This window comes from Egretta garzetta, unplaced genomic scaffold, assembly GCF_000687185.1.
Source record: "Egretta garzetta isolate BGI_Z169 unplaced genomic scaffold, ASM68718v1 scaffold214, whole genome shotgun sequence".
NCBI classification, from domain to species: Eukaryota; Metazoa; Chordata; class Aves; order Pelecaniformes; family Ardeidae; genus Egretta; species Egretta garzetta.
In genome coordinates, this window is record NW_009259491.1 from 358,811 (window position 1) to 368,935 (window position 10,125).

At 51.2% G+C, this 10,125-nt stretch overlaps 1 protein-coding gene across 1 annotated transcript; it reads left to right on the forward strand.

Annotated features, from left to right (window-relative positions):
- Window positions 1-26: 26 nt before the first annotated feature.
- On the forward strand, window positions 27-9,363 carry LOC104124956 (thyrotropin-releasing hormone receptor). Its single transcript, XM_035892889.1, has 2 exons — window positions 27-764; window positions 8,983-9,363. Exons 1-2 carry the CDS (start codon window positions 45-47, stop codon window positions 9,361-9,363), a joined length of 1,101 nt encoding a protein of 366 aa, XP_035748782.1. The 5' UTR covers window positions 27-44.
- Window positions 9,364-10,125: the final 762 nt, after the last annotated feature.

The window sequence follows — 10,125 nt, forward strand, 5'->3', positions numbered from 1 at the left end:
CGGGAGCCGCGCTGGGCGGCAGCGGCAACCAGACCCTGGGCAGGATGCCCCGGCAGCCCCTGGAGCTGCAGGTGGTCACCATCCTGCTGGTGCTGCTCATCTGTGGCGTGGGCATCGTGGGCAACGTGATGGTGGTGCTGGTGGTGCTGCGCACCAAGCACATGGTGACTCCCACCAACTGCTACCTGGTGAGCCTGGCAGTGGCCGACCTCATCGTGCTGCTGGCGGCTGGGCTGCCCAACATCTCGGAAGTGGTGGCTTCTTGGGTGTACGGCTACGCCGGCTGCCTCTGCATCACCTATTTGCAGTATTTGGGCATCAACATCTCCGCCTGGTCCATCACTGCCTTCACGGTGGAGCGTTATATCGCAATCTGCCATGCCATCAAAGCACAGCTCCTGTGCACCGTGTCCCGTGCCAAGCGCATCATCTCCTCACTGTGGCTCTTCACCTCTCTCTATTGCCTCATGTGGTTCTTCCTGGTGGACACGACCCAGGTCACCTTCTCGGATGGGGCACAGGTCAGCTGTGGCTACCGGGTCTCCAGAAGCCTTTACATGCCCATTTACTTCTTGGATTTTGCTGTCTTCTACATCATCCCTTTGGGACTGGCAACTGTCCTCTACGGCCTCATTGCCCGCATCCTCTTCATGAGCCCCCTGCCCACCACCCCGCAGCACTCCTGCCTGGGCTCCACGCACCAGGGCGGCTCCCTCAAGCTTCCCTGCCGGGGCAACAGGGGGGCCCTGAGCTCCCGCAAGCAGGTAGGGGCTCCCCGCGGGCTGGGGCACACTGGGCTGCAGGCAGCACTGTCGGGGGCTTGGTGCTTTGAGGGGCATTCAGACGTGGGATGGGGTGCCCCAATATTTTTCTTCTCTGTGTAGGGGGAGCTGGGTGGGTCAGTTTGCTGCAGGGGGGGGTCCCAGGGGGGTCCCCTCCAAGCCCAGCTGGGGTCTGGCAGCACAGATGGGCTCCCCCGGCTTTGGTTGAGATCAGTGGAGTGGGACAGGGCTCCAGCATCACTTGGGAGAGGCAGGAGTGCAGGAGTGTTTGCTGGATAATTAATTACTGACTGCCTCCCCAAGGAGGGGAGTGTTGGGTCGTATTATGCCAGCGGGACTTACCTCCCAGACAGGGTCCTGGGATGGTGACCTTGGATTTAGGGAAGCACAGGGAGGGGAGAGCTGGCATGACCCCCCCCCCCCCCCCCCGCCCTGCCAGGGCTGCAGCCCCCTGGTCCCTGCAGCTGGGGAAGGTGCCTCGGTGCCACTGTGGTGTGTCTTCCTTCTCCGTGGCTCCTCTCCATTCAGCTGCCTTCTCCCCAGCTCCTTCCTCTACCTCCTGCCCTCATTCCTCCTCCTGCTCTGTCCACATGAACAATTACTGTTTCTTGCCCCATCTCGTTGGACAGGACGGCATCTGGGCATGGGACTGTTGCCTCCTAGCTGGCCATTTGCAGGAGACTGTCCCATTCCAGTTTCAAGCTTCACATAGGCAGAGACATGGGCTATTTTAAAGGGAAAGGCTGAATCTGGGAGTTTGGCTTAAATCACTGAAATCACCAGTTCTGTTGTGATTTCCAGGCAGCCTGAAATAGGCTTCAGCCTGTCCTAAAGTCCCCGTGTTTCCAGCTCAGTAGCTCATTGCCTGACTTGCGCAGGAACCTCCATTCCCCAGGAGAGATGATTCAGAGTCACAGAGGGGAAGTGAACGGCCCAGAGAACGTGCATTTCTTCATGAACTTCTAACTCTTTCCAGTTTAGCTTTTTCTCCCTTTGCTCCAGCAGAGAAAGGTTTAAAGCAAGTCCTGACTTCTGCAAAAATACTTGCCCACTCTCCCAGGGTCACTGGCCACTGCAGGAGCCTCGGACAGGCTTCTCAGCAGTGAGGTCTTGAGATACTACAAGGCAGTACCTAAACGTTCAGGTCAAGGGACCTCTCCTTCCAGAGCAGCCACTGCAAGGGCTGTGCCACTCCCCCCCATTGCCGTGGAGCGGCTGTGCTGCACACAGCGTGCCCCAGCGTCATTAGGACGAGTGGCTGAGGCTGTTAGTCCCGATGCTCCAGGTCTGGAAAACATCTTGTGATCTCTCCTCTGTTACGCCAGGAGCTTTCTCAAGATCATCATTACCTCCTGAAATACCTTAGCGTGGAGAGAGTTCCCCTGGCTGGCCTGACATGGCAGAGCTGGCATCATTAGGAATAAAGATGACACCGACTTTTTAAACCGTAAAGCAGTTTCCCAGGGCTTCCAGCTATGTTTTGTTGAATGTTTCCTTCTGACTTCACACCAGCAGCTCTTCAAAGCAGGCTGCGTTGAGAGTGTTGGAGCAGGAAACCCCGGCTGTGCCACCGGTGGCATGGGGGCCAGGTGGCTGGCACTTGGGTTGGTGGCTGACACATGGATGCAGTGCTGCGCCCCAGAGGTGGCTGCAATCCAGGTTTTCCCATAAACATCTTTCACAGGTTGGATATGGCATGGGATGTGACTGCTTCATTTTATATATAATGAGAGGGAAATTTATATGACTGGCCATAAAATTCAGAGGGGGAAAAAAACAGGATCTGGGAGCTCAATTTTAAGCATTTGATTCATTGCTGAGGGGTTGATCTGCTGGATGCTCGGTGTAGAAATAAGTTATCTGTGCAGCAAAGCCAAGTAAAACCACAGGGCTATTTCGCTGAGAGTTTCAGGCAGGGCGTACAGGAACCCTCTGAGCATAACAAACCCAGGTCCTATCAGAGCATCTACCTCAGCACCGAAATCCAGCTGGAGGTTTTTGCTGGCATGCGATGGATTGACCAGCAGAAGCTGCAGTGAGTCATGATTCTGCATCTCGTTATGAGGGAAAACCCAACCACCCAACCTCCCAGGGAGGAGAGAGGCCTCCAGAGACCCCAAGGGGTCATCACTGGGTACTGCCTGAAATTTGTATCCCTGAGCAGGGGCAGCCAGGGCCACAGGAATGATATTTTCAGGAAGATGCTGCAGCATACAGGACCCCAGAGGGGCAGTGGGGACAGAGCACAGGGGAAGTGTGGGCTGGGTGCTGGGGAATGGGCAGATCATTAAGAAAGGAATTTTAATGTGAGAAGGAAGGCAGCTGAATCCATTCATGCCAGAAGAACTGGCAGATGGAGATGCTGGATAGGAAAAGGGGCTTAAAAGTGAGCATGGAGGAGAGCATTCCCATGGCCAGTGGGGGTCCCATGGTGGGACATGTGGGCAATGGAGACAGAGGTGCATGTGCCCATATGAAGGGGCAGGGCAAAGCTGGGGGGGGTATGGCCCCCCATAGTACCCTCAGCACCCGGATCCATGGGACACCCCACTACCTTGGCTTTAGCAAAGGTGGGCGAGAGGCACAGAAGGGGCCTGAGTGGTCTTCTTAGGTATGCACCCTAAAAGGGAGCAGCCTGGACACCGGGATCCTGTGTCATCTTCAGCAGAAGAAAGATTTCCTCTCTGATTTTCTGATAGCCATGGCATCACTGCCCTCAAAAACAGAGGAAACTTGTGGAAAGAAGAAACACAGACGGATCTCAGCTGGGACCACCAGACGCTGCTTTGCAACAGCCGATGTTAGGCGAGGAGCTCATAAGCAGGTTTCCTTGCTCATTAAACACCTGTAGCCAGAGTGGAAAGGAAAGGGCAGCCTGACAGGCCATGCTGTGCTCTCCTGAGAAGTGCATACAGCCCTTGAAAACTTCACCAGGAATTTCCACTGGGGCCCTTGGTAAGGGGTCTTGTCCTGAGCATCAGAAGTGAGGACACGGCATTGGTAACTGCTCTGATAACAAATGCTGGTGGTCTCCAATCTGACAGGGTAAGGAAGAGGCTGCGAAAATGATGCATGTGCTACCATCAGGGAAGACTGAAGTGAGGGTGCAGCTTCTTTAAAATGTAATTGCCATGTGGACTAAGCCACTAAAGACCCCATAAGAAATCACAGATGCAAGTCTGGTCCAAACCAGCACCGGTGTTGCTGTCTGACAGGCTTCACACATGCAGCGAGAGCTTCACAGGACTCTGCAGGCAGCAGGTTGCGTCCTGCTGATGCGGCAAAGCAGGACTCCAACCCTGCAAACACCTTTGAGTTGGCTGGGGTGATGGTGTGCAAGCATGTGGAACGGGTCCAGAGGAGGGCTACAAAAATGATCCGAGGGCTGGAGCACCTCTCCTATGAGGACAGGCTGAGAGAGTTGGGCTTGTTCAGTCTGGAGAAAAGAAGGCTACGGGGAGACCTGATTGCGGCCTTCCAGTACCTAAAGGGGGCCTATAGGAAAGATGGGGAACGTCTTTTTAGTAGGGCCAGCTGTGTTAGGACAAGGGGAAATGGTTTTAAACTAGAACAGGGTAGGTTCAGGCTAGAGGTAAGGAAGAAATTTTTTACAATGAGGGTGGTAAAACACTGGAACAGGTTGCCCAGAGAGGTAGTAGAGGCCCCATCCCTGGGAACATTCAAGGCCAGGTTGGATGGGGCTCTGAGCAACCTGATCTAGTTAGCAGTGTCCCTGCTCACTGCAGGGGGGTTGGACTAGATGACCACTAGTGGTCCCTTCCAACCCTAAACATTCTATGATTCTATGATTCTATCTACCGGGTTCCCATCACAGGCCGGTGGTACAAGAGGAAGGCTCCTGGAGGATCTGTTGGCCAGGAGAGCAGAGCAGAGTAGGAGGACGGGCACTGTGGTATGTGTAGCTCAGGGGTCCCTCTGACCAGGGTACAGGCACCCACATGGGCCCTCCTCCTCTGGCCTCTCTTTATAGGGGAACAGCTCTTCCAGGCACTGTGCCCAGTGTCCCCTGAGAGATGTCCAAAAGGGGCTACCCCAGAGGTGCCCATTTTTCTCCCTTGACTCTAAAGAGCCTGGATAGCTGGGGGTGTTTTGCTGTGGAAGTGCTCCTACACAGCCCCAGAGCTGCACTGCTTGCTTTTCAGAAGATGCTGAAGGTGTGAAGATGCTGCTGTTCCCTCACTGGTGCCTCTAAACCACAGAAGTCCAGAGCAGGAGAACGCAAGGTGTGAGTTTTGCTGTATTTATCACCTGTAGAAGAAAAGGCTACAGATACCAACACCAGTCACCTCCAAGCACGTATTTCACCTGCCAGAGAGGAACCACTAGAGGGAGTGGGATTCCTAAAGAATGATGCTGCGGCTCGGGATGATGGTGCCTGGACAAGGAGGGGTGGCACTGGCTGGGGAGAAGCGTCTGTGGCCTCCAGGGCAGGGGCAGAGGCTGGAGACAGCGCTGGGAGAGGGGATGGGTTGGAAGGACTGTGCGGGGATGCAGGATGGTGATCATCTTGTACGAAGCAAGAAGGATGCTCACAGTGGGTTTGCTCTAGGAGTTACACCAGGCTTGGCCCGTGGAGGCGGAAGATGAGCTGCCCCTTAGTTCTGGCATAGGGACGCAGGGCGTAGTCAGGGGTCTGTACAGCAGATACCCTTGGCCATCCAGCAACAACTCTGGCTTATGTGCTCAAAAGTGGTTTTCAGCTGTTCTAGTAAAACATCCCCTTCTGTCTACAAACCCTTGTCTTGCTTCTGTCCATAGCTCCTTTACAGCTGTTGTGTGCACATCCTATGTGAAAACAGAGTTGTTGCAAAACACTTGTTGGAAAAATCATTATCCCTGAGCTGGTGCTTCCCTGAGGCTACAGCAAAGCTCTCGCTTTTTTGAGTGCAGCCGTTTTTTTTGGGCCATAATTCAGGACTACTCCAGTTAGGAATAAATGTCCCAAACTCTCCTCAGCACTGATTAGGTTAATTTTTCACATGAGCACCAGAAAGAAGTTCTGAGCACCTCAGGTGTGCCGTAGCTACTTGCCTCAGCAAGGTAGAATGAGGAAAGGCACAGACACAGGTTTCCACCATGCATGCAGACAGCGCTGGAGATTTCTTTCCCCATGATGGAGATAGGAGAGTGAGTTTGGGATAGACCGCTAGGTTTTATCCAGAGGAGACATCCTATGGCGACACAACTTTGCTAAACTTGCACCCAGGAGCACACGGTCCATACAGACAGTTGGCTTTAAAAGGCAAATCTCAATCTTACAGCAAGCTCAGGACAGGGCTGCCTGTCCCGGCTTGCATTGGGATGCAGCATCCTCGGGGAGTGCTGAAAGCATTAGTGAGCAGAGGTAATAAATCCTCATGGTGCTGTTCCCAGCCAGTTTGCCCTCCCAGGCAAAGATGGCTTTCTCACAGGGCTGTAGGATGCATAGCAGGAAGCCCTCTTTGGGTGACAGCACTTTGTGCTCTTCTGCGGTCTGGAGGGAGGTGTTGGGAGCTTTCTTGGATGGGAGCTGGGCGGGCACTCGCTGGCACAACCAGCATTGCTGTAACAACCAGCCAAAAAGCAGGGGTAGTTATGGCTAAAAAGCAGATGAATCACTGGTTCTTTTCCAGGCTACATTTCTTTTGGTCTCAGAAAAGACCAGAATGAGCTTACTTTTCAGCCTTATTAGGATATGTTCCCCCTGGTGCTGTCACTCCTGTGCAGCACTCAGATCACTCCTCACAAGCGTCATGGGTTCCAGCACAGTAAAACAAGGCAGACAGTTACAATAGTCAGAAAGCTGAAGATGTTTCAGTCTCGGGAGAAGGCACATGAGGAGTATTAATCAGTTAGCTTTAAAGGAGAGACTTTGGCCACACAGAAGCTTCCCAGCCAGAAGGGACACCTGCCAGGGAGCAGAGCCAGCCTTCGAAAGCTCAGGGATTCACCCTCCCCAGCCCTATGGGGGGTAAATTTGCATCTTGGGAATTGAGGCAACCGCTGAGTGAAGAGTGTCAGGGTCCGAGTGAGGACCTGCAGAGGTGTGGTGTTTCACTTTCCCAGGACGTATTTTGCAGCAAGCCTGCTGCCTAGGACTGCTGAAGTTGATGGGAAGATCCCACCAAGCTTGCCCCCAAGACAGCCCTTTAACATGGACCCCTCCAGGCAGGATCGGGATGTGTTCGGTCTCTGCGTGGGATGGAAAAGCACAGAGCCTGGCCTCATCTGCAAGGAGGAATAAACTGCTTAGTAGAGAGGAATTAAATTCTGACTGAAATTGTACTTAGGATCATTTAAGCTGAGGAGTTTGGCTGCATTTTGCTGTAGGCTTCAGCTATTAGCACAGTTCTGTTCAGATCAACTTCATTCAGGTTCTTGGGAAATAAACCTCAGGTGCATCAAGAATATGGCAAAAACAATTCTCCCTGCAAACCTGAGAAGGGGGTTCCACTGCTGCCATGTCTATTTGCTATAAAGATACAGAGAGAAGTAGAAAATGCAGGTCCCATGGACATGCACTACTTATGTGGCACACAGCGTTGAAGCAAAATCTGTGCCTTTCTGGGCTGATCTGGCATTGGGAGCATTCTGTTCTCAGGTCTTGCAGTGCAGACCACATCAATACAGTTTCACCACTGCTGTCAGGATGCTCCTTCCCTTGGCAAGGGGTGATCGAGCCTGGATTGCTCTGCCAGCCACAGAGGGAGGCAGCGGCTACAACTATGCTGGTACGCAGAGATTTTGACCATGGCCAGCTGTGTGCCAAGCTGCTGCTGCTATCCACTCCCAGCCTACCTGTTCAGGACTATTTCTATGAACCAGATTATCACCCTAGCAGTTGCACGCTAGATAGGGTGGCTTGAAACCAAAAGCTTGTGAGATGGCTCTTGCTCTTCTGCACCCAGCCAGTCCTTGTAAAAGGCATTGAAAAGCTCTGAAGCTACCTTTTACTGACACATCTTGTACAATCTCTCATACCTTTCCCCAAAGGAAACAAACTGCGGCAGCAAACACGCAGTCTTAGCAACAGCCTCAGCACTCACATATCACTGCAAGATCTTATTCTGGAAAATGTCCTCACGTTCCCATTAAACCACACAGAGCAAAACACTTCTATTTTGGCCTCAGCTTGACAACAGTCCCTTTCGTGTGGGGAAAGTTTTGTTGCCACTACAAACCACCCCCAATTTCTACTCAAAGCATTACAGAAAGGCATAGCTGCTTGTGACTAAGTAAAAAAAAAGCACTCTGAGAAAAGCCAAGAGACTGGAGACGTGATCTAAGTGCTTATTTCCATATTGAGAACTGGAGTTATTGCACAATTCACTTTCTGATGTTTGAAACGCCACTGACTTAATATGCACACATCAGTGTTTACTCATACTTTCCTCCTTGGGGACGCATATATTCTGTATTTGCTGGAGGATGATTGTCACCTACCAGAAATAGCTGCCGAAATTATTAGGATCACTGGAGTTTCAGTACAAAAAACCCATTTTCTTAAACAAGCTTGAGTCCAGCTGAGGGCAATTACTGCTCACTTCTGAATTCTCAGTATCTTCTTGTTCCTAATATGTTAATGTAGTACTTCCCTAGCGTGCTGCAAATTAAAATACCTCATAAAAATTAGCTAAGTAACTCCCATATCTGCACAAGTAGGAATTTGTGTAAGACTTCAGGCAGTCTCCTCTGCTCTCAGTGCTGCTCTGTACCAGGATCCTATCCCTGGGAGCAGCACAGCTGGCACAGGGAAGCAGAAGACCCTAGGCAGGGAGTTGAGATATACCCCGTGGCACCCCCAAAAGTTAGGACCCCACTTCTGCACAAGTTAATTTCCCCATTGATTTATTGTTCTGTGCAAATTTCAAATTTGCTTTGTTGTACAGAAATTCCCATGATTATCCCAGCCCATTTGCAGGCTGGTGGATACTTGTCCTAAAGAGCTTTAAAGGCTCTTCAATGGTAGGTGAAAACCTGTCATTTAAGGGGGTTATTTACACAAGATCATTTCATGAACAAAACGGACTCCAAGAGGAATAGCACCATGGTTTCTGTGCCTATCTGAAATGCTTAAAGAGAGAGATAAGCCATATGTAAACCGAACTATCTGTCTGCACCATTTCTCCAGGTGGGAAGGCTCTGCTGGAGATTTAGCATCATCTGACTATTTCTCTTTTTGCATATCCTCACTGGCAAGGTGACCAAAATGCTGGCTGTCGTGGTGGTCCTCTTCGCCCTTCTGTGGATGCCTTACCGCACACTGGTGGTGGTGAACTCCTTCATGGACCCTCCGTACCTGAACATCTGGTTCCTTCTCTTCTGTCGCATGTGCATCTACCTGAACAGTGCCATTAACCCCATCATCTACAATCTCATGTCACAGAAATTCAGGGCTGCCTTTAGGAAGTTATGCAAGTGTGAAGAGAATAGTGCTGGGAACCCCACGCCGTACGCCGCCCCAGTGTACTACAGTGTTATGAAGGACTATTCTCACGATAGCTCCAATCACAACGTCACCAAACAAGAAGATCTGAACAGTCTCCCTGCACCTGCAAAGAAGAACAAGCCTGCCAAATAAATCCTGGGATCCTGAAACAACGCAGGCGGTGGGAGCTATGCGGCTGTACACCCTGTGTTGGGAAAGCGCCAGCAGAAATTACTTTGGCATTGCAGCAAGCTTAATTTAATACCTCTCCAGGGCATTTTACAAAATAGATTCATTGAGGCAAATTAATTTGCTTTTCCTTAGTGCTAATTTATTCTTGTTTGGTGAAGTGTTAGGCACAGGTCAATATTTAGCATCTCTAAAGAATCTGTAGTTAAACACAGCAGTGCAATGCCATTCTGTGTTATGTGTGAGCACAACTGTTGGTTGAGTTGGGCCAGAGCATTGAAAGGAAATCCAGGAAGAGAAGGGCGTTCAAGGGAAAAAGACCCCAAACCTTCTTTCTGCTCAGCCAGTTTTCTTATAGGCTGAGATTCAGCTACCTGAATTTACATGCCTGTAACACAGACACCCGACCTAGGCTGCTCCTCTAGAGTCCTTTTAGAGTTAATGGGGACAATTAGGGACTTCCATGAAGCAGCTCCTCTCATCTTGGCATAGTCTTCCAAGGAAAGCCCATACCTTGGGAGGAGATGAATGCCTGTGATGTGTCTATTTCTGTCCATTGACTGTAAAGGGACTCTCTCAGGTGGAGTCTTCTATGCTGGGAGTAACCAGAGTCGGGTGTCATGAACCTCACCCTGTGCTTCTGGAAATATTGCTGTGCTGGTAGCACAGAAACCCAAGATCCAGACCAGTCGGATTTGTTACAGAAAAATGAACAAACTAATAATG